This window comes from Protomyces lactucae-debilis, assembly GCF_002105105.1.
Source record: "Protomyces lactucae-debilis strain 12-1054 chromosome Unknown BCR37scaffold_14, whole genome shotgun sequence".
In the NCBI taxonomy this organism is placed as follows: Eukaryota; Fungi; Ascomycota; class Taphrinomycetes; order Taphrinales; family Protomycetaceae; genus Protomyces; species Protomyces lactucae-debilis.
Window position 1 is genome coordinate 133,084 of NW_024468006.1, and position 21,991 is coordinate 155,074.

The window sequence follows — 21,991 nt, forward strand, 5'->3', positions numbered from 1 at the left end:
ATGCATCTCAGCGTGCCAGTACGGTAGCAAAGGAACATGCCGCGCGGCAAGGCAATCTTGTGGAGTATCAGCAAATTTTGGCGGAGACATACTCGAGGGTGTCAAACTCTTGAGATGGCTTGGATGAGTGATGGCTGCATCGTTGCTATTACTCCTCACTACATTCTGTGCAGACCGTTCTGTGCTTCATCTACGGCGAATGACTTGCTGCCAAGTCGCTGGTCATTGCATCTGCCTGTGGATCACTACTGTCCTGTTTGGTGAAGGTCAAACATGTGACAACGCGTGTCGACGTTTTGCCTCATCACGCACAGACACGGGCTGCTATGACAAATTGGCATCCTGCACACGCTCACTCTCATTGCTCGATGATTCTATCTGCCATCTGCTGTTTAACACCTGGAGCGAGGAGCGCCCACTACGAGTCAGTCGGCCCGATTTACCCCTGAGATGCTTGACAGCTGAGTCTAGAGTCTAGAGTCTAGAAGCCACAATCCAGACTCCAGAGCCTCCAAAGTCCAAACCTTGCGGCCACATGAGCTCTGGTCCACGTGAGCAAAAGACTTCTCCATTCTTGACATGCCCTCTTGTCAGGCTAATCTCACCTCTGTGCTCAGTGACAGTGTGCCTGCGTACGACATGGGCAAATCACTCCTGCTGATGTGCCTCGATCATGGCATGAGTCTCGTTTCGCTAGTGCTTGTGCGGAAATTAGCCACATGGTTGAGTACTACTGCCCCTGAAAAGCGAATGGTCATCAGCAACTCTGCGCATCACATCCTGCATTTGGATGTCAATGTTCAGGAGACGCGGATGTCTTTGATGCCGGCGCGGGATGATTGCGAGTGGGTCTGCAAAGTATAAGAAGGGCTTCCATTCCCTCATCCTCTGTCAAGACAACATCAGCATTTGCATCTAGGCCCGTCTCAAAAGTCGCAATCACGATGACGCACTGGTCCCTCATCATCTTGTGCTTCTCTGGGCTGGTCACTTCATTGGTTGTACAGGATCCCGTTGTCGCGGCAGACAAGCGCCTCGTCAAGCGTTCACGGGCTGGACATGTTCCTGGTGGATCAATGGGGGATGGTGGATATGGGGATGGTGGATCTGAAGGATCTGAAGATCCACTTTCCAGTTGCAGGAAATTCACTGTGTTCCACACGCGCCCCGGGAAGAATCCTCGCGTCACGGATTTTGCATGTGGCAAGAAGTGCAAGGAAATGATCGAAAGCATCCCATACTCAAAAGGCACATGCGATGCTCTCATTAAGGATATATCGGGAAAGCATGAATCTAACCTCGGGCAGCGTGTTTGCACTTGTTCTTTTACTTTCACCTTCACAATGACGGATGATGATTGCCTCAGGAAACGTCCACATGACCCGATTGATGCTATCGAGTTTGGCATGTTATCTGTTTTTGGGCACGATGAAACTATGAGTGCTGAAGCCGGCCATTGTACCCGTTGACTACGAGGATCTAGTTTACTTATCTACACTTACATCGAATTACTTGCAATTGATGCGTGTACTCTCCTGCTTTTCACACGTGTCTAGCCAGCTGAGTGTGCTCTCTATCCTTGCGAATCGCTGCCAGCATATATGCCGTATCGGTCATGATCGTAGGCACGTAGATCATAGTGCTCCCGGTCTTCGGGGTCACATCGACTGACTTGTGAGGCACGCACGAAAGTGCACCAACATCCAGATCTTCATGTGTTCCAGTGATGGTGAATCATGTGACAGGGTCAGTGCATGAGCAGTGGCAGGTAAGAGCATTTCATAATGCGCAGCAGCTACGACTCTTTGCGCCTCACCACTTTCAGAACGTCGGAGGTGAACAGGCAGACGCTGCATTCATCTCGCAGACTCCCTTGCGCAGTCGTACTGAAATATCACTTTTCAATCGACTGCCGTCAATGTATGCATCCTCGACATAGAAGCGAAAGGCCACTGTTTTGCGACGAGCGCTGTGGTCCATCTGAGTGTATATTTTTCGCGAATTGTGGCCTGACTGACTCCCGACCAGAAAGCAAAATTTGACCCGACCAAGCAGCAACACCCATCACACTCCTTCAGCATGTCTTCCAATTCGCGTCAGATGATTCACAAGTATGTGTCTATAGCTTAAGGATATCGACTAACCATTCAGCCGCGACAAGGAGCATTCCAAAGCGATGCACGGTAAATCAAGCGGTGCAGCACGTACAGGATTCGGTGCCATGATGGCCAAGGACAAGACGGCCGCTGAGCTTGAAGCGGAAAAGTACTTCAAGTTCTTTGAACGCAAGTCTGGCGATACAGCCGACGACAATATGAACTCGCGGATCGAAGACTACACAGGCTTGACCAACGCCTACTACAACTTGGCTACAGACTTGTATGAGTATGGCTGGGGACAGAGTTTCCATTTCGCTCGTTACTACCGTGGTGAACCCTTTTATCAGGCCATTGCCAGGCATGAACACTATCTGGCGCACAAGATGAGTATCCCTAAAAGTGCAAAAGTCCTGGATGTTGGATGCGGTGTGGGTGGACCAGCGCTTGAGATTGCTCAATTCACAGGTGCGCACATCACGGGCCTCAACAACAATGACTATCAAATCTCACGCGCTGAAGCATTTGCTGCGCGTCGTGGATTGTCTGCACAGTTGAACTTCACGAAGGGTGATTTCATGCAGATGCCATTTGAGGATGAGCAATTTGATTGCGTGTATGCGATTGAAGCGACGGTGCATGCACCAAAGCTCGAAGGTGTCTATGGAGAGATTTACCGAGTCTTGAAGCCAGGCGGTACCTTCGGTGTGTATGAGTGGCTCATGACGGATGCATACGATGCCAGCAACAAGCAACACCGAGAAATTGCTTATGGCATTGAAGTTGGCAATGGTATTCCTCAAATGGTCAAGATTGAAGAATGTCTGCGTGCTTTGAAGGCCGTTGGGTTTGAAGTGACCTTCAACGAGGATCTTGCTGCAGATGATGGCTTTGTTCCTTGGTACTACCCAATCGAGGGCAAGCTGTCTAACGTGCAGAGCCCATGGGACTTGTTTACGTGCTTCAGGATGACGGCCGCTGGTCGGTTCTTGACACAGACGGCTGTTGGTGTTATGGAGAAGGTGGGTTTGGCACCGAAGGGCACTCAGGCAATTGGTCACACCCTTGAGGTCGCTGCAGATGCACTTGTGGAAGGTGGCAAGCTCGGCTTGTTCACGCCCATGTATCTGGCAGTCGCAACAAAGCCGGCCAAGAAGAACTAGATCTGTCTTGACTTGCGATATTTGTGGATGTAGAGAAGGTTTCCTTGTTTGATATTGATATTGTGTAAGCATCGAGAAGACGCTGTGTCATGATTATGCTGATGCTAAATGCTAGATGCGTAAAAAAGGTTGTACAGAGGCCCAGGAAGGGATCATTCTTGAGGACGTTTCCAGTCATGATTCCAACCACTCGATGGCGGTGTCTCTGTCAACGCTCGTGCGTTCAACGGGAATCCGGCTTTCGGATCTCTCATCATGGCCAGCTTGAAGAGCTTTGGATCGTGTTCCGCTAAATCGGCACATGCCTCTCGCATGCGATTATAGCGCCGTTCAAGGTCAACATCTCGCGCTGTTCTTTGTCGGCGTAGATGTAATTGCCAGGCACGGTGTATTGTATCGTGCATGATGGCTTCTTCCTCTGTCAATTGCAACTTTGCCGGTGTTGCATTACGGAAGAGCACGTCTCGCATGAGCTCTAGTGTTACGTGTTAGCTGACTGCTGTGTTTGATTACGAAGGATGGGGTCGTACGAGTGCGTGGATCTAGCTTTGAGGATTCCTGCTTTCGAGCGAGAAGTGCGGCCCTGGAGGAGAAGAGTCTGCAGAGGGGTGCATGTGTGTGTGCGGTGGCTCTTGTGATCATGCTGTCCTGTCCAGTCCAGCAGGCCCGTGTCTATCAGGGATGTCGGTGGATGGAAGGTCATGCTTGAAGTTGCGCTGATAAAATTCATTTGTGACTGCGTGGGCATGAGAAATCTGCAGCAGGAGAGAAAGAAAGAGAGAGACAAGCAGCTGGACCAGAGAGTACTAGAGAAGCAAGAGGAGAGAGAGAGAAGCGACTGCTGACTATGTCGCGTTTCTTTGCTGCAGGGTCATCAGACTCAGACTCTTCCAGCGCATCAGACGATGACTACTCAGACTCAGACCTCGCGTCCCGTCAAAGTGGCAGCAACAGCAATAGCGATGACAGCGACTCCGACAGTGACTCTGCCAGTGATGCAAGTGACTCGGACGACTCCGATGCACCCGCAAAGAAGGGAAACCGATTCATGGTCGGTGGGGACTCGGACGACAGTGACGATGACTCGGACGATGGCAAGAAAGTCGTCAAGTCTGCCAAGGATAAACGTATCGAGGAGGTCGAGAGCTGTGTGCATCTCATTGAGAATGCGCAAAAGATCAATGACTGGGTCACCATCTCTAGCGGTATGCCAAGTGCTTCATCGAGCGCGTTGAAACTAACAATCTAGAGTTTGACAAGCTCAACAAGCTTGCAGAAAAGGCCAAAGCAGCTCAGCAGCTTCCCAAAATCTACATTGCCACCATCACCCGGCTAGAGGATGTTGCCAATGAGGCCGTCAAGGCAGCCAAGACCAAGAAGATGAATCCAGCCAATACGCGTGCTCTCAATGGTTTGAAGCAGCGCATCAAGAAGAACAACCGTCTCTATGAAGCTGAAATTGAACGATACAAGGCAGACCCCGATGCGTTGGATGAGCCAGAGCCCGCGCCAGAACCTCAACAGCCAAAGGTCAAAAAGGACAAGTTTGCTGTAACTCCTACTGCTGCCGTCGCCGGCAATGATGATGGGTTTGCCACCGTAGGCAAAGGTGGTAAAGTACTCGAATACTCTGCAGAGAGCATCTTCACCCACCTCCAAGCAGTCTTTGAAGCTCGTGGAAAGAAGAGCACTAACAGGGACGAGCAACTCTTTGTCCTTGCAAAGCTCAAGGAAGTTGCTGTCACACCCTACCAAAAGATCAGAGTGTTGCTCGCGACCGTTGCAGCGCGATTTGACTTCAGCTCTGGTTTGTCACAGTACATGCCAACAGAGGCGTGGAAGCGTGCTCAAGCAGAATTGCTTGAGCTGTTGAAATTGCTTGAACAGGAGCGCTCCTACACTGTCCTCGAGGATGCCGTGGAACATGATGACGAACAACCTGCGCCAGTTCCCACAGATGAGCAACCCATTGTCAAAATCAAGGGCTCCATCATCTCTTACGTTGATCGTCTTGACGATGAACTCACCCGCGCTCTGCAAAACATCGACCCGCACTCACAAGACTACGTCGACCGTCTACGCGACGAGGCGTTGTTGTACGCTACAATTGTTCGTGCACAGATCTATGTCGAGTGGAATGGCGAAAAGGATATTTCACGATTGATTATGCGTCGTATGGAGCACTTGTACTACAAGCAACAAGTACTCGTCACTGCATTCGAGGATCAGGCGTATGCTGATCTCTCAAAGGATCTCGCATCCAAAATCACCCCGCGCGAGGAGAACTTTCCCCTCATCCAAAAGCTGGCCAACTACCTCTACAAGAATGGCACTGGCTTGTTGCGTACACGCGCCATGTTGTGTCACATCTACAACCTCGCACTCGAAGACCGTTACTATGAAGCACGCGACATGTTGCTCATGTCTCACTTGCAAGACTCCATCCACGCTGCAGACATTCAAACACAGATCCTCCACAATCGTACCATGGTCCAGTTGGGCTTGTCTGCTTTCCGTTCCGGATTGGTAGTGGAAGCACAGCAAGCACTCTCTGAGATTTGCGGTGGCAACAGGGTCAAGGAGCTGCTCGCTCAGGGTCCCTCCAAGAATGTACGGGATCCTGAACAAGAACGTCAAGACAAGGCACGACAGCTTCCATTCCACTTGCATTTGAACCTCGAGCTGTCCGAGTTTGTTTACTTGACTTGTTCTATGCTGATGGAGGTACCTGAGATGGCACGCGGCTCAAAGCGTATTATTAGCAGACAATTCAGACGTACCCTCGACTTTGCCGACCGGCAAATCTTTTCCGGGCCACCGGAGAATACGCGTGATTTCATCATGCAAGCGAGTAAGCGTTTGTCTGCGGGTGACTGGCACGGTGCCTATGACTTGCTGTCACAAATCAAAATCATTGATTTGATGCCACAGCCTGATTCGATTCGTGCTATGCTGAAGCAAAAAGTCAAGGAAGAAGGTCTTCGGACGTACTTATTCAGCTATGCACCCTTTTATGAGTCTGTTAAGCTCGCTCAGCTTGCGTCATTGTTTGACTTGTCTGCGGAAGAGACACGCATGACAGTGTCACGCTTGATCGCACAGGATGAACTGACGGCGACCTTGGCAGCAGATGATGAGAGTTTGACGTTCTTTAGGCAGGATCAGACGAGGTTGCAGGTGCAAGCTGTGCAACTCGCTGAAAAGGCACAGAGGCTTGTTGAACAGAATGAACAGGCGTTGGATATCAAGCAGCCTAAGGGTGAAGGCCAGCATGAAGGTGGCAGGCAGACGGGTGGTGGTGGTGGTGAGCACCGCAGGAGGCAGCAAGGCGGTGGCGGTGGCTTCCAAGGTGACCGCAAAGGTGCCCGCGGTGGCAGGCGGCAAGACTTTGGCAGTCGTCTTGCACAAAAGATTCGAGCATAGATCCCCCTTGACTCTGAAGAAATCAAGCATATTTGTGACTTGCTTTCTCGCTGACGTCTGTTCTTATTTTCACATTTCCAATCGAGCTTTTGCGACCAAGACACCCTCAGGAAGGCTTCTACCGCTATGGAAGACCCAGTTCTACAGCATACAGTCGACGCATCGCAGCGTCAAGGTGGTGGGTTCACATGTCAGACGTGCAGTGTAGCCTTTCACACGCCAGATCTGCAGCGCACGCACTATCAATCGGATTGGCATCGCTATAATCTCAAACGCCGTGTTGCTGATCTCACCAGCGTCTCTGCTACAACGTTTGCTGAAAAGGTATTGGCGCAAAAATCACTGGCTGCAACGACTGCTGAACGGGCGAATTTCGCTGAACGGTGTGGACCCTGTGGCAAAGTGTATTACAGCGAGAATGCCTATGCCAATCACTTGGGCTCAAAGAAACACAAGGAGGCTGTCAGGGCTGCGCTTGCTGGTCGTGAAGTGGGTGAGGGATCAGAGGATGGTTCACATGTTGAATCGGCATTCACATTCGGTACATCGATTGAGCCGTCACAGGCTTCCATCTATGAATCATCTACGGCATCCCCTGCGCCAGAGACGCAACAAGAAGAAAGTCCAAGCGAGGATGCAGAAGGCTTGACTAAGGCAGAAGAGGAGCAAATCCGCAAGAAGCTTGAGAATGCCGTCAAGTTGCCTATTGGAGAGTGCCTGTTTTGCCGAACGGTGCAAAAAGATGAAGATGAGGTCGAGGCACTTGCTGCCAATGTCACTCACATGATAAAAATGCACTCGCTCTTTTTGCCTGAACAAGATTACCTCGTTGATTTGCGAGGACTCATTGAGTATCTGCAAACCAAAGTAGCCGTGGGCAACTTTTGCCTTGCATGCAATAAAGGGTTCCGCAATTTGGAAGCGTGTCGTGCACATATGGCGAGTACAAGTCATCGCCGCATCGCTTATTCCACCGAAGAAGAACAAATGGAATTGTCGGATTATTACGACTTTTCGTCTACGTGGGAAGGCATTCCTGAGCGTGATGATGGCGAATGGTCGGATGTCGAAGGTGACCTTGAGGAAGGCGATGAAGAAGCGTATGATTCAGACGACACCATTGACTCTGCTCACCTCGGTCCTGTGGAAGAGGACTTTGAATTGAGGCTTCCTTCCGGTGCTGTGGCTGGCCATCGCTCGCTGCAACGCTATTACCGCCAGAATCTACGTGGTCGCGACCCATTCGCAGAACGCGGTGGTGCAGCTGTGCACAAGGCCATTATGGACCGAACACAGCAAGTGCGTCAAGAGTTGGTGAACACCTCGATTGCAGGTGTCGACAAGGGCCGCAAGGACTGGTCAAGGAAGCACATTGCGACGTTCCAGGATATGCGGATTCGCGAAGACTTCAAGACACGCACGATGTACAGGAACAACAACCAGAAGCACTACAGGGATCCTCTCTTGCAGTAGTCTGCTCTATAGTGTATTCGTAAACTCGAATCTCGACTTTCCCCGCTGCCGGCTCATCTGTATACCCGGCATCAATCTTGCTGTAGAAGATACTTTCTATTCTATAGACGACATGTCCTTTCTGTCTCGATTCTCAGAGAGCGCTCATCATGCCTGGCAAGAGGGCGACTACACCATTCCCATCATCGCTGCAGGTGCCTCTCTCGCTGTATTCTACAGTCTTGCGCGTAAAAATGCATCCTCGCAAGCCCTGTCGGCAGCAACGCATCACTCTGCTGGATTCACTGGAAGTAGCGGTATTCCAGTGATTCGAGCTCCTGAGTATACCCTCGCGCATGCAGATTACCCGCAATCTCTGTATGAGGGCAGTCAACGCATCACTACGCCTTATGGTCGCGTTCAGGTCTTTGTGGAGGGCCCGAAAGATGGTCCGAGAGTCATGCTTGTTCATGGCATCACAACACCCTGTCCAGTCTTTCGGGGAGTCTTACGAACACTGGTGAAGCGTGGATATCGTGTTGCGACGTATGATCTATGGGGTAGAGGATATACGGATGTTCCTGTTGGCCTGCCCATGGATGCAGCCGCATTCAGTTTCCAGCTGCTCAGTGTTCTTGCGCACCTCGGCTGGTCTGATGCAGGGGTCGGAGGAGGGACTGGGTATACGCTGGTCGGATACTCCCTTGGCGGTGGCATCGTTGCTGCTTTTGCAGCTTGTTACCCACAAGGCATTCGTCAACTCGTCATGATTGCGCCAGCAGGTTTGTTGAGGGCTTCTGAGCAATCACCTATGCGGAAGCTAGTACAGTCTCATTCGGTGCCATTCTGGTTGGTTGAGGGACTTCAATCGCTCGTTGTCCCCAAGAAGCTCGAAGATGTCAAGCGTCGCGTCTCTGGCGATGCCATTGACACGACGGGTGTCCTTGACTGGCAGAAAGAAAACCACAAAGGCTTCGCACGCGCTTATCTATCGACATTCCGGTCAGGTCCCATTTTCGATCAATTGGAGGTCTTTGGCAAGCTGCAAGAGTTTGCCATAGGTGGCAAGTTCAAGGTCATGGCTATCTGGGGCGCTGAGGATGATATCGTTGATGCACAAAAAGTGTCGAAGCGGTTAATGGAGATTGTACCTGCTGCTGAGTTGGTCTTTTTTGACGGCATTGGCCATGATATCTGCACAGCGGTCCCTGTTGAGGTGGCCGAGCGCATTATGCAATTTGTAGAACAATAGATGTAGAAAGGAGAATGGATACAAGCCAAAGTATTGCCTACGCTAGTACGTGAACCAAGAAAGCATTAGCGAAATGCGAAAGCAGCCTTGAGGTGTGGGCCGATATGTCCATACAACAAGACTGCTTGGACGTCGATATTGTCGCGCTCAAGACGACCTGGATAGCTATCAAATGGCTGCCCACTCAGTAATTTGACATGCACAAAGCGGCCTGAGAGGGGCGGTTCGAATTTGACAGTCGCACTACCCGTTGCTGGATCCACCAAGAAATAGGCATTTGGACAGTCGATACCAAAGTGACTGCGCGTGAAGGGGAGCATTGTCGTTGCTGGAAGGTCATGACCTTGGAGTAATGCTTGAAGGGGTGACTTGGGCATTTCCTCGTCTCTGTCTGCTGGTCCCTCTTCCTGCCTGTCAAATTCTGCAGTGCGCTCCAAATCGGGGCGTTCCATAGATACCCAAATCAAGCCATCCTTGACAGGGGATGTGAAACTCCGTTGCGGTGCCTTGATCACCATCTCTGTCAACACAAACGGCTTGGCTGATTTAAGCAAGATGTTGACATTCTCCAACTTTGCTGTACAATAGACACTCGTATCGTTCCTGAGTAGGTTTTCTGCCATGTACCGACCAGAGTCGAAGTCAAGGGACCCACCATCACAATCAATCATTTCAAGCTTTAATGGCTGAACAGATCCAGTCTCATCGGATGTCTTCGTATGCCGTTCGCGAATCGTACGAGATCGACGAAGTGTCCCAATAGGCACTGTCGTTGATACTCCCTCATGTCGAACTTCATCATGCGCGGCAAGCATGTCTGGTGCAGCAGGTGATGAGCGCGCCCCATTCAAGACGCGACGCGTCAAGAAGTCATTGAGGAAATTGTAGCGGGTATGGTAAGGTGCTTGTTCTGCTGAGCGCGCACCGGTGCTGCGATGGGGTGGCGGTCCGTAGGGGTAGAGATTGTCGAGTGGTTCGATGGATGTGCCATGGGTATCGAGTTCGTCTACAAGGCGGCGTTGCGAAGTTGTAGGCGCTCGCATTGCCTGCTATTCCAAGCGCAGCGAGAGTAGAAGCTAGCCCAGGTTGCTGTCCCAGTCCCACTGTCGGTGGTCGTTGCAGTCTGGGGGAGGAAATGACGACGAGCTGAAGAGACCTCGACCCAGCACCACAACAGCTGAGGATGGCCTTCAAGGCGCTCGTGCTCGATATAGAGGGCACAACGACGCCCATCTCCTTTGTGACGGATGTGCTCTTCCCACATGCCGAGGCCCAATATGCTAGCTATATACGGCAACATTGGTCGTCTCCTGCCTTTGCTCAAATCAAGGCTTCCTTTGCTGCTGAAGATGAAGCACTCGTTAGCTCTCCAGAAACGCTCATCTCATTTGTTCAAACGAAGCATGCCAAGAATGAGAAGCATACGGCATTCAAGGCCTTGCAAGGTCAACTCTGGAAGAGTGGCTACGAATCAGGTGCACTCAAGTCAATGATCTATGAGGATGTCCCGCGTGCCATCAACAGGCTCGGCGTGCCTGTCAGTATCTACTCTTCTGGTAGTATTGATGCACAGATTCTCTTGTTCAAGTACTCTGACCGTGGAGACTTGACGCCGCACTTACAGGGGTATTTCGATACCTCGACGGCAGGTCCAAAGATCCAGGCGTCTTCATACAGCAAGATTGTGGAGAAGCTCAGACAGTCTGCCTGCGATGTGCTCTTTCTCTCAGACAACGTCAAGGGTAAGCACCTCTTCGCATACTATCACTAACAAGGCAGAAGTCGAAGCTGCCAAGGAAGCAGGCCTGCAAAGCTACATTGTCGAGAGACCAGGCAATGCACCATTATCCGACACGGCAAAAGCAGCACACAGGGTCATCACTTCTTTTGATACGCTATAGATCTAATCAAGCATAAGACTCGACAATTGTATCGCGCATGTTTTGTTGGCCTTCTTGCAATTTGAAGATTTGTTCAATGACTTGAAGTTCTGTGGCCGTTGTGTGAAGACCTGCAAAGGCACACCAGTCATTCACGACAAGACCACCACCAATGACATCGGAACCCCGGTTGACGGATCCCGCCACAAGAGGAACTTGCAGTAGGGATGAGAGTTCATCTTGATCTTGCACTGTTGTTCGCGGATGCACCAGGGCACCTTGATTCGATAGCTGACAGTACGTGCCAACAAGAACGTTGTCTGCGACTGTTTGCCTGAAAACCTCAACTCCCAATACATCTGCAATGATCTCTTCCGTCTCGCGCTCGATATCAGGGTGCACTAGCGCAACATAGTCATTACAAGCAATGACATTACCGAGCGCTGATAATCGCTCATCCACTCTTTGTAGTTTGACGGCATCCGGTAGAGAGTTTCTCAAATGTTGCAACTCTTGATCTGTGGTGCTGTTGGGAACAAGCAAGCCACGCCTGTTGCCGGCCGTCATACGACCAATGATGCGATTACCACCGACAGAGGTGTGAATGACTGGAATGACATCGCCGAGCTCGCTCTCAAAGACTGAGTAGAAGTTTTCCGAGCCGCCGATGGCGACGAGGCAGTATGCATTGGTCAATGTTGCAAAGACGCCGATTTCGTTGCTCTGCTGTTAGATGGGTACAGTGAAGAGGGTGTGTACATTCTCGAACTGTGCACGGAGCGCCATAGGTAGGGAAGTAGGTTGATGGGAAGTGTAGCTGCTTGATGTTGCCTCTTGCTGCAAGTTGAAATTTCTCGTCGCACGAATCAGCAGCAGCGAAAGTCAGGAACAGATATACAAGTATTACTGGAGCAGAGTAGTGGAGTAGTAGTCAAGTAGCAGCAGTAGAGTAGCAGTATTGAATTCAGCAAGCTGCCTATCTACTCCTCATCATCCTCGTGGCCGTGCTCAAACAAGTAGTTGGCAGCAAGCTCCTCATTCTTGTCACAGGCGAAGTAGGCCTGCAGCACCACCTGCTGCTCAAATCCAAGCGCCTGCAACCGCTCAATCGCAGCATTCTCCTCTGGTGTCACCTGCACCTGCATCGCACCAGGCGGTAAAGCACCGCCATCCTCACCTTCCTCTCCGTCCGCCAATAATCCCAAAAACGCCTCTGGATTCGACACAATCATATTCGCCACGGCAGGATTGCCTGCTGCCAGCTGTTGTAGAATCGGCTCCAGCATCTGTGGATTCTGCTGCACCATCTGTCGTAGTTGTTGAAATTGTGGATCACGTCGTAGGAACTCCAAATCACCCACAGACATGTCACCACCTCCAGCCGCTGCGCCAGCGGCACCACCAGCACGCGCACCACCACCTTGTGCAGCTGCTGCAGCTTGTTCAAACAAATTACCGGTTCGTACAGGCGCTGCTGCTGCTGCAGGTGCAGCCGATCCAGTACGTGGTGCAGTCGCTGTAGCAGGCGACGGTGTACCCGGAGCTGCCCCTGCTGTTGCTGCTGCTTGTTGCGGCTGCTGCTCAGCAAGTAAATGTTCAGGAATTCCCGTCATCAGGTACTCTGCTGCACGATCTGGATTATTGAAAGCAGCACGCATAGCACGATCGACTTGAGCACGCTCAAAGCCCATCTCCATCAACATCGTCACGGCTTGCGTTCGAGCCTCACCGGCTGCAAAGGCATTGCTATCATTGAATCCGGCAGAAACGGGCGCAGGTGTTGGAGCATCTGCTGCTGGTGCCGATGCAGCAGCAGGCGCATGGATCGGCGCTTGAGGGGTTGCTACCGCTGCTGGAGCTGGCGTGATGAGCGAAACAGCCGGGGCAGGTGCCGGTGTTGCTGGTGCTGCTGCAGGAACAGCCTTTGGTTTCGATACCATACAAACGATGAAATCCTTTTCCTTGATTTCATACGATGCAATGGTCCTATCGTCTGCTAGGATCTTGCCAGAATAGATGAGCTTTTGGAGTTTTGCGTCATGACCGTGTTCTTGCTCAATGCGCGCCTTGACGTCGGCGACTTTGGTCTCTGGCTCGACATTGTCAATCTCAAACTTGACATTCTTAGTGATTGTCTTGAACGTGAGCTTCATGCTTCCTGAAGCCCTCGTTGACTATGACAGGTGTAGAGAGAGAGGCGGTTGCGTACGCGTCGTCACAAGGATTCGCTCGAAAACAAAAAGGCGAAGCTACACCACGCCATCATGTCTCTGCTCGCGAGTCTGGTCAATAGTAGGGGTATCTAGTAAATTGACAATGCTAACGGTAGAGCATATTGTTGTCATCACGGCGGATGGACGGACACTCACAGGTTTGCTATGCGGCTTTGACCAGACCACCAATCTCATCATCTCTGATACAGAAGAGCGCATCTTCTCTCCTGAAGAGACTGTCCAAGTTGAACCACTCGGCCTGTATCTACTAAGAGGCGAAAATGTTGCTATTATCGGCGAAGTTGATCCAGCCCTCGAACAAAGCATAGACTGGGAGAAGGTCAAAGGCAATCCTATCAAAGAAACAAAAGTATTTGCTTGAATTACACGCTGTATGCTCCCGTCTCTCCCTTCAAGCAACAGACGCGTGGCAAAACGTATGAGCCAGTAACTCAGTCGCGCTTGGCCGATTGTTAAAGTCCAGCTCAAACGTCTTGCTCAGGAAGTCCTTGCCCGTCTCGCTGATACCTTGTGGCATCTCAGGCGCAGCTTCAGCCCCGCCAATCTTGAAGATGGCCTGCATCTGGTTGAATTCGGGGAATGGATGCTTACCAGTCAGCATCTCCACAATCAAACAACCCAGCGACCAAATGTCGGCTTTTTTGGTGTATTGCACTTGCTTCACCACTTCCGGCGCCATCCAAAACACGGAGCCCTGTAGAGATGGACGATGCGCATTAGATGCCTTTGTGCCATCACTCAACAAATCAGCCTCAACTTTTTTGGAGATGCCAAAGTCGGAAATCTTGATGACGCCTTTATTGTCCACTAGAATATTACCACCCTTGATGTCGCGGTGGATAATGTCGCGCTCGTGGAGGTAATTGAGACCCGTCAGGATTTGTCGCACAAATTGTCGAACAAGAGGCTCTTTAAATGCACCGTACTTTGTCAACATTTCAGTGACACTTCCACCAGGAACGTACTCCAAGAAAATGTTGAGATGCGTTTCATCACTGTTGGAGCCAAGGTACTGCACGATATTGTCATGCTGCAAGTCGCGCAACAGGGCAATTTCTCGCTGGAGTGCATCCAACATGCTCGTCTTTCGCGCTGCAGTGTCGCTTTGCGCAGCTCTAGGTAGATCCACTTGCTTCACAGCCATCAATTCACCCGTCAGGGCATTCATACCAAGCACAACAGACCCAAATGAACCTTGTCCAATCAATGTACCCCGAATCCACGACGAGGGCCCTGAATCGTCTGCACTGAGACTTGCAAAGATATTATCCGCATCACCTCCAGCAAACGCCATGGATCGCGCACGAATTCGATCACCAATCTCCTTGTCATCTTCCTCTTCCGTCACGGCCAGCGTTTCTTTGAGGTATTCAGGCAATTCATAATCTTCATCCTCTTCACTCTCATCAGGCGACGCACCAGCATCTTCCCTAAATGTCGTATCAGAATGAAGGGATCTGCCAGAGATTGAGCGACGCGAGAGGACACTAGCTGCTTCAGGATCCCGCATAGAGCGGATACTCTTGGGTCTTGCCAATGTATCATCCATGGAGGAGAGGCCGCTCAGACCGCGGTGCACAGAACCAGGTCGCTTCTTTGGTAGTGCAGTCGCTGAGATCCACGCATCGCCAACACTTGGTACAGGTGGCACAGGACTCCGATAGCTAGCAACAGAGAGCATCGATGCATTCGAGTACCGCCGTGAATAAACACTCGGATGCCGTGATGAAGCGACATTCATCGCTTGACTGCGTCGAATTGAGTTGCGCACCGTCTTTTCTAATACTGCTGTGGTTGCTTCTGGGAAGTAGTCTTGCAAATTGCTCGAGATGAGTTCCGAGGGCGGTCTGCCACCAAAGAATTCCTTGATGCGCGCTTTCGGACCACGAGCTGTAGATTGTAGTGCACCTGGTGTGATGGGCGACGCCGGCGTTTCGCCAAAGAAGCCGCCCAATTTCTTCATCTTGGCCAGGTTGTTGGCCACGGCTGTATCCTTCAATAGTGCCTGCTGCTCACGAGCAATCTTTTGCGCTTGTCTCAGCTCAAGCATCGAAGGTGGCGTATCGCGCTTCTTGAGGATCAACCGCTCGCGCTCTGGTCTCGCTGGATCTTGACAAATTTGAAAGAGTTCTTCCTCTGTTAGCTGCCAGGCTGGACCCACCTCGGCTGTTACATAGACACTGTAGCTATCCAAACTCGGATCCAAGGAGCTGAAGTCAAAGTTGAACTTTTTGAGGGCTTTTTCAAGCACCTTGCTCGTGTCATGACAGTCTGCAATGTTGACGATGCGCGTTTGTCCCTCCTCGCCAATGAATTTGACGCAGTTACTTAAGAGCGAACTCAGACCATTCGCACTGCGCATCGGTGAGTCTGGCTTGCTCGGCGATGCCATGCTCCCCGAAGCCGACTTGGGCGGTACTGTATAAGTGGGTGTACGGAGCGTCGAGGCCGTATCGGGTGTCGAGGGCGATACCGTCTTGCCAGCCGCACCATCTATCGATAAAGGCCTGTCCATAGCCAGCATCTGCGCAATAGGGATCGTCTTGCGAGCAACAGGGAAGCACTCATTCCTAAGAGCCTTGATGGCCACCATGATGCGCACTCGGTCTCCCACTTTTGTAATACCAATCTCCTTGAGCGCTTGTTGATCGCAATCGAGTAACGTCGTGCCAGTGATATTGTTGTCGATAAAGGCATCTGCGTAGCTGCTGCTGTTGATTTTACCGAGCCAGTCGGCAACGTTGCGCTCATTCCAGCCGCGCACTTCCATCAGGACGCCGGGTGCTTCGGCGGGGAGTGTCGAGCCCATTTGGCCTCTTGTTGGAAAGCGCGGCGCGACTGGCCCTGGGCACCTGCTTGGGCTCTGTAGACAGCGGGCGGCAGAGAGTAGCAATTCAGTCGATGTCCCCCGCCCTGCTGCTGCCGTTGTGTCATCTCAACTCATCTGGCGGTGAGATTTTGAGCAGCACGCCAGCAGCTGCAGATGATACAGCACCAGCACACTTGCGCATCAACAGATGCAACACGGCCTGTGCGCTCACCCATGCTGCGGACATGCTCCGTGCTCGTCTGCATGGCAGTGTGCATATGATAGGTAGCCAAGATTGCATGACGCATCAGCTGGAGCGGACACAAACGCGTCTAATGATGTGTGCCTGGGTGCAAACTGCCTAGTGCTTTGTTCCTAAGTCACTTGACAAGCCGTTACAGAAGTGCGCCAACAGGAGCAGCTCGAGTCTACTCCAATACCTATCTTCATCAGAGCTACTGTATTACTCCTACTACAACGGAGAATGCCATCACCATACTGACTTGGTTAACCTTCTGAGAATCTACTTGTCCCTACCAGCCTGCAAGCCATTCAGTTCTGCACGCCACAGCGCTTATTGTACGTGCTCTGCACTATCAATTCGCCCAGGATCATGTGCGATTCTCTGATCGTGCGCAAGGCTCATCTTTTCAGCCCATGCTCTGTCTTGATTGTTATTCTGCTCGGAGAGTTCATTACGCAGTGGCAATCGGTATTTGACGCTGTTTCGAATGTTCTCGTTGTACGCGCTCTGCACTATGAGTTTGGTTGGAGTCATGTTCAATTCCCTGATCGTGCGCAAGGCTCGTGTAGGTCCATCCATTCAGCTCGTGCTGTATCTTTGAGGGAACATCAGATGTGCTGCTCTTCTGCTCGAAGAGGCCAATAAGCAACTTGCAATCGGTTGGATGTCATTTTGATGTTTGATGCTGTGTCGAGTGCTCTCTTGGCTTTACCATCACCAATAGCTGCTCAGGTACGCAACATTGTGTGGACAAGTGAACCCATGCGAGCCTTGTGAGCCATTCAGAACGACCAAAATACTTGCAATAGTATGGTAGCGGCACATCGCACGCTCGGCAGGGCAGCATGCAAGATGACCAGCGCCGTCAACACATGCAATATCGGACGGGCCAATGCGTCCGTAGTCTTTATGTAGCGGTACTCGTACATGAATAATGAGAGACATGTTGAATCACTCAAATAAGGTCTATTTTTCGACAGCTTATACCTTACAATGTTCCGATGACGGTTCTACGAGTGCTCAATCCACAAGAACAAAGTCTAGCTTGCGTAGTACGTACTGTACGTACGCCGTCCCGGAATAGATGGGGTTGGGGCAGAGTCAACACCACGCCGGCATAAACATTGTCAACATAGTCAAACAGGACAGAGGGAACAGTTGTTGCTTTCTTTGACTCATTATATATGGAAAATCTAGTCTTCTAGTGATTTATACAGTACAGGATCTCTAAACCGAGAGAACCATTTTAAAGAGCAAGAGCTCCAGCAACGGCAACCAAGCCTGCGAAAGATCCAGCGACCTTGTTGGCAGCGTTGCCGACGGGCCTGGCAGTGACGATAGGCAAGCCAGCGCCGGTGGCGGCAGGAGCGACAGCCTGTCCGTTGACGACTGTGACGGGGAAAGCGCTTCCAGAGGCAACACCGCTTGTAGCACGGACGGTGATGGTGGTGGTGCCCACAGCAGGAACAGCAGTGTTGGTGCTGATCACAACTGCGACGCCTTGGACGATGATCGTCACGACGATAGGGCGGACGACAATGACAACAGGTGCCGTGCCGTTTCCAGAAGCTGGTGCCAAAGAGCTGGCGGGTGCTGGTGGCAAAGAGCTAGCGGCGATGGGTGCGACTGATGCTGAGCCAGAGACGGGGGCGACGGAGGCCACGGAAGACTGTGCCGAGACGGCAGCAGCGAAGGCGAGGATGAGAGATGAGAATTGCATAGTTGTAGTGAACGAAGGTGCGTTGAAACGATTGTTGGTAGGGAGCAAGCCGGGGTGGACGAGCAGCAGGGATCTTATACTCTCGGAATGTCGCAAGCGCTGTCTTGACTCACTTTCGGTGTGAAGGCCATAATGAATAAGCTTGTGATGAGAAGCATTTCAGCAATGCAAGCCGGAGCCTGCCAGGAAGGTCGCCCAGACTCGTCCTCCATCGACATTGGCCCAGAAGAGCGAGAATGACGCCGGAGCAAGTTGCAGCGAATCAACGACCAGCATGCCAGGCCAAATTGGGCGATCCGAGACCGTTGAGGCACGGCTAAAGGGAAATTGCCAGCCATCAACGGCCGCGCCCAAAAAGTTTTGTTGTCGGCCGAGAGAATTTTGTCGATACGATGATACGAATACCGCTTCACGTCATTACAGAGCCAGGCTTTGAGTCCAACGCTTAAGCAGTCCGGCCAGACCCACTTGCTGATGTCCTCCAAATAGAAACAATGAGATGGGTGACAAGACAATGGCCACGCCACTTTGATGGGCTGTAGCCTGTAAGCAAGGTATCGGAACGAACATATGCTTAGCAAACTCATGCAGTCCAGAGAGGTTGTGACAGTAGCCGAATCTAAGCTTCTCGAGAAGATAGTGGGAAGGGCTTCCAAACGTAGCGCTGAATAAACTCCGGCTCATGAAGAGCTCAGAGGGAGACTCAAGTGTATATTCATGACATAGCATGCTAAGCTAGTCTTAACGTGTATGCAATAGACGATCATTGTAGGCCCGTCAATTGTGCTGGAGCAGCCTAGCTGGTCGACGTCGATGTCGTTAGACTGGTTACGCGATAAATTTGTTCTCTCATCTGAAAAGATGGGGGTTAGGGTTTTGTCAATTATGATTGGCTCGTAGACCCTCGACCCAGGACGCTTTCGGCAATATGTTCGCCATCTGGATCTACGCGGCTTCCTTATGGCGGTCATGGGCGGATGGCCATCTGCTGCTATAATAAGAAGCCGACGAGCCGAGTAATCGTCTCATCGACATCGTGGCCCCGTGGGCCGGGCTGTGGCCCGTGGGACTTGTGGGCCAAGTTGTGGCGGCAGTTCTCGAAGTTCGAACGGTGTGTATTTTGAGGTCTGGTAAGGCAGTCACTGGCTCCACTTTCCAGTTGCATCGCTGGTACGACGGGCACGTATAGTAGAGAGATCGAGTCCACAGCTCATGCTCCTCCAGAATCAGATGGTCGATGATGTGCGTGTCGCTGATATCGTGATAAGCGTTAGCCCACTCACTGTTCATAACCCAGTTGTCGGCCGGCTCAACGGTCGTTTGTCAAGTGACTGAAGTCTCAACAGCTGCAGTGTCGGCTTCCATGCCTTGTCGTGCTGTTGGCTGACTTGGCTCATCGTTGTCATAGTTCTTTGTGACTGCTAAATCATCTCTATTCATCTGATCACAACAAAGCCGTGGAGTAGCAGAGAGAGAAGCAGCAGCAGAGTCATTAAGGGAGCAGCAACGAATCGACCCTACTCTACGTCCTACTCTAACCCTCACCATTAGACAACAGGCTCAAGCGTAGAACGCATCACAACAAAGGAAGCGCGCGCAAGCCATGTCCTCCCAACATGAGCACAGTCCAGAACAGGAAGAGGCCACCCATCTCTTCTACAACAACCAGGGAGAGCCCATCAAATTCTACCTCTCCCGCTCCCTCCCTGGCCGCACGGCCCTCACTCACAAGATTGAGGCACGCGGCGGGGAGATTGTCAACAGTGAGCATGTACCGGGCGCCGTCAAGATCGGTGATCCCAACAGGCCACAATTCTTTGACAAGGACTACACCTCGCCCAATTTCATCGATGATAGCATCAGTAATGGCTACCTCCAGAATATTGGCAATTACCGCATTGTCAAGCAGTCCTTGACACCGCAGGCCATACAGCAGCAGCAGTACGTACCTGTCATTCAACCAAGCAAAGGCACTGGATCGCGTGGCAATCGTGTCGATTTTACGCTTGAAGACGATGACTTGTTGAGGCGTATCGTGCATCGTGCAGATGTCGCTACCTCTGGCAACAAGATTTACAAAATCATTGCAGAAAAGTATGGCAAACATTCCTTCCATTCTTGGCGTGATCGATATGTGCGTCACCTACGACCTAAACTCGGCATCCCACAGCCTGGTGATGAAGCAATCTTGAATACAGAGGAGGCAAAGATCATATCAGACAGCAATGTACGCAAGGGCCAAGTCAGGCTACAACCAGATGGGTCACACAAAATCGCACAATCTTCGATTCCAAAACAACGCCAACCCTCACAAATCATGCAGCCGGAATTGGCAGATGTCGCTCAGCTTGATCCAGCACTCTCTGCTCACTCAACGCCTGCACGCGCTTCTGGGCGTGGTCGAGCACCGTTTACCTCTACTGAAGATCATGTCCTGATTGATGCTGTGCGCAAGCATGGTGATCATGCCAAGACGTATGTTGCCCTCGCTCAGCAGCATGCCAGCCACACCTGGCAATCATGGAAGGAACGTGTCAAGACTCTCAAAAGGAAAAATGGTGGTCATTTGCCAGTCTTGCCAGAACTCCACTTTCCTGCAGAACATGCAGATCAAATGGTAGAGTATGATGAATCGGTGGAAGGTCATGAAGATGGCTTGGAGGTGTCGCGTCGGGAGGAGGAGCAAATCCTTGATCCGGAACTACAAGCAACGGGCCTCGACCAAGTTCAATTGGCCACCGAGGGATTCATTCCATCCATTTCTCAAGGTGCTTTGGAACATCATGATCATACAGATGACTTTGACGGTCTGACGCAAGGCGGCGCCTTCCCATTCACCCAAATGACACAAAACTCTGATTTGGCACAAGCGCAGCTTGACTTCCACATCAATGACCCGAGTTTGGACGAAACTCTAGGTGCGGCATCGCAATTTGATGATGAGGAAGCAGTGCAGCACCCAAGAAAACGCGCAAAAGTCGTTCTAGCAAAACGTAAAGCGCCTGCTACACCGAGCCAGCAAGTCATCAAAGCCTCTCAGCCAGAAGACGGACGTGCCATTCACCACAATCGTGCCAAAGCTACAACAGTCCCTGTTCCAGCGGCGAAGGAAAGTCGTTCAGTCAAGAAACAACCGCGTTCCTCGCAACTTCCAGCACCGACACGCACGTCGCGCGTCACGCGCTCTGCTAGTGTCATGAGCGATGACGATGTCATGGCTGCCTCACAACTACAATCCGGAAGACAAGCAGCAGGTCTTGTGGCAGAAACGGCGCAGAAGCCTAAAGCGAGCGGTACGCGTACGCGAATGTTGCGAAACACAGCGACTGAAACGCCTGAACCGACTCCGCGTATGATGCGACGTCCTCGTGGCGAGCCCATTATTGAATCTTCAGGGGAGGAAAGTGTCGAAGAGGACGCCGAAGTCTATTCACAATCGCAGCTGTTGGGCGAATCGCATCCAATGGATTACATGAATGGCTTGGATGTGGTGAATGAAGATGAGGAAGAATCCTTCTCTGCAACGCAAGCACGTCGTGATACCTGGGCAGCACTGAGAGTGGCACGTACGCCGGGTGTGACTATGGCATTGGCTATTCGTGCTTGGCAAGCAGCATTTGGTGTGGAGAGTCTCGCTGAGGAGTGTTTGAATTTGCTTCGCAAGAGGCGGTCATTGCCCATCAAGAAGGGCGTTTGGCTCTCTGAAGACGATGATGCC

At 51.5% G+C, this 21,991-nt stretch overlaps 15 protein-coding genes across 15 annotated transcripts; 7 read left to right on the forward strand and 8 right to left on the reverse strand.

Moving 5' to 3' along the window:
* Positions 1-604: 604 nt before the first annotated feature.
* On the forward strand, positions 605-1,771 carry BCR37DRAFT_77125 (uncharacterized protein). The gene is made up of 2 exons (XM_040872481.1): positions 605-753; positions 847-1,771. Exon 2 carries the CDS (start codon positions 945-947, stop codon positions 1,467-1,469), a length of 525 nt encoding a protein of 174 aa, XP_040724011.1. The 5' UTR covers positions 605-753; positions 847-944; the 3' UTR covers positions 1,470-1,771.
* On the forward strand, positions 1,631-3,311 carry BCR37DRAFT_381310 (sterol 24-C-methyltransferase). Its single transcript, XM_040869664.1, has 3 exons — positions 1,631-1,986; positions 2,029-2,111; positions 2,152-3,311. Exons 2-3 carry the CDS (start codon positions 2,080-2,082, stop codon positions 3,257-3,259), a joined length of 1,140 nt encoding a protein of 379 aa, XP_040724012.1. The 5' UTR covers positions 1,631-1,986; positions 2,029-2,079; the 3' UTR covers positions 3,260-3,311.
* A 63-nt stretch (positions 3,312-3,374) lies between these two features.
* BCR37DRAFT_381313 (mitochondrial ribosomal protein L28-domain-containing protein) lies at positions 3,375-3,881 on the reverse strand. The gene is made up of 2 exons (XM_040869665.1): positions 3,790-3,881; positions 3,375-3,734 (listed from the first exon to the last, which is right to left on the reverse strand). Exon 2 carries the CDS (start codon positions 3,727-3,729, stop codon positions 3,412-3,414), a length of 318 nt encoding a protein of 105 aa, XP_040724013.1. The 5' UTR covers positions 3,730-3,734; positions 3,790-3,881; the 3' UTR covers positions 3,375-3,411.
* Positions 3,882-4,024: 143 nt separating this feature from the next.
* On the forward strand, positions 4,025-6,738 carry BCR37DRAFT_76482 (eukaryotic translation initiation factor 3 subunit 8 N-terminus-domain-containing protein). The gene is made up of 2 exons (XM_040872477.1): positions 4,025-4,464; positions 4,509-6,738. Exons 1-2 carry the CDS (start codon positions 4,107-4,109, stop codon positions 6,680-6,682), a joined length of 2,532 nt encoding a protein of 843 aa, XP_040724014.1. The 5' UTR covers positions 4,025-4,106; the 3' UTR covers positions 6,683-6,738.
* A 1-nt stretch (position 6,739) lies between these two features.
* BCR37DRAFT_404991 (C2H2 type zinc-finger-domain-containing protein) lies at positions 6,740-8,155 on the forward strand (the record flags this gene model as incomplete). The annotated part of the gene is made up of 1 exon (XM_040872073.1): positions 6,740-8,155. The coding sequence occupies exon 1, from the start codon at positions 6,809-6,811 to the stop codon at positions 8,153-8,155; it is 1,347 nt and encodes a 448-aa protein (XP_040724015.1). The 5' UTR covers positions 6,740-6,808.
* BCR37DRAFT_76484 (Alpha/Beta hydrolase protein) lies at positions 7,953-9,419 on the forward strand. Its single transcript, XM_040872478.1, has one exon. It carries the CDS (start codon positions 8,268-8,270, stop codon positions 9,384-9,386), a length of 1,119 nt encoding a protein of 372 aa, XP_040724016.1. The 5' UTR covers positions 7,953-8,267; the 3' UTR covers positions 9,387-9,419.
* Positions 9,420-9,451: 32 nt separating this feature from the next.
* Positions 9,452-10,468, reverse strand: BCR37DRAFT_414464 (uncharacterized protein; the record flags this gene model as incomplete). The annotated part of the gene is made up of 1 exon (XM_040872264.1): positions 9,452-10,468. Exon 1 carries the CDS (start codon positions 10,427-10,429, stop codon positions 9,452-9,454), a length of 978 nt encoding a protein of 325 aa, XP_040724017.1. The 5' UTR covers positions 10,430-10,468.
* An 83-nt stretch (positions 10,469-10,551) lies between these two features.
* BCR37DRAFT_381316 (acireductone synthase-like protein) lies at positions 10,552-11,323 on the forward strand. The gene is made up of 2 exons (XM_040869666.1): positions 10,552-11,128; positions 11,166-11,323. The coding sequence occupies exons 1-2, from the start codon at positions 10,570-10,572 to the stop codon at positions 11,285-11,287; spliced, it is 681 nt and encodes a 226-aa protein (XP_040724018.1). The 5' UTR covers positions 10,552-10,569; the 3' UTR covers positions 11,288-11,323.
* Positions 11,087-12,127, reverse strand: BCR37DRAFT_77784 (eukaryotic translation initiation factor 6). The gene is made up of 2 exons (XM_040872483.1): positions 12,026-12,127; positions 11,087-11,989 (listed from the first exon to the last, which is right to left on the reverse strand). Exons 1-2 carry the CDS (start codon positions 12,050-12,052, stop codon positions 11,294-11,296), a joined length of 723 nt encoding a protein of 240 aa, XP_040724019.1. The 5' UTR covers positions 12,053-12,127; the 3' UTR covers positions 11,087-11,293.
* On the reverse strand, positions 11,937-13,655 carry BCR37DRAFT_77037 (XPC-binding domain-containing protein). Its single transcript, XM_040872480.1, has one exon. It carries the CDS (start codon positions 13,417-13,419, stop codon positions 12,247-12,249), a length of 1,173 nt encoding a protein of 390 aa, XP_040724020.1. The 5' UTR covers positions 13,420-13,655; the 3' UTR covers positions 11,937-12,246.
* On the forward strand, positions 13,583-13,861 carry BCR37DRAFT_349310 (uncharacterized protein; the record flags this gene model as incomplete). Its single annotated transcript, XM_040867917.1, has 1 exon — positions 13,583-13,861. One exon carries the CDS (start codon positions 13,583-13,585, stop codon positions 13,859-13,861), a length of 279 nt encoding a protein of 92 aa, XP_040724021.1.
* Positions 13,618-16,426, reverse strand: BCR37DRAFT_381318 (uncharacterized protein; the record flags this gene model as incomplete). The annotated part of the gene is made up of 1 exon (XM_040869667.1): positions 13,618-16,426. A coding segment is annotated over exon 1 (2,222 nt), but the record flags the coding sequence as incomplete, so codon positions are not given.
* A 1,373-nt stretch (positions 16,427-17,799) lies between these two features.
* On the reverse strand, positions 17,800-18,273 carry BCR37DRAFT_388293 (uncharacterized protein; the record flags this gene model as incomplete). The annotated part of the gene is made up of 1 exon (XM_040870604.1): positions 17,800-18,273. One exon carries the CDS (start codon positions 18,271-18,273, stop codon positions 17,800-17,802), a length of 474 nt encoding a protein of 157 aa, XP_040724023.1.
* A 1,503-nt stretch (positions 18,274-19,776) lies between these two features.
* BCR37DRAFT_381321 (uncharacterized protein) lies at positions 19,777-20,486 on the reverse strand. Its single transcript, XM_040869668.1, has one exon. It carries the CDS (start codon positions 20,387-20,389, stop codon positions 19,850-19,852), a length of 540 nt encoding a protein of 179 aa, XP_040724024.1. The 5' UTR covers positions 20,390-20,486; the 3' UTR covers positions 19,777-19,849.
* Positions 20,487-20,606: 120 nt separating this feature from the next.
* Positions 20,607-21,516, reverse strand: BCR37DRAFT_381322 (uncharacterized protein). The gene has a single exon (XM_040869669.1). It carries the CDS (start codon positions 21,298-21,300, stop codon positions 21,061-21,063), a length of 240 nt encoding a protein of 79 aa, XP_040724025.1. The 5' UTR covers positions 21,301-21,516; the 3' UTR covers positions 20,607-21,060.
* Positions 21,517-21,991: the final 475 nt, after the last annotated feature.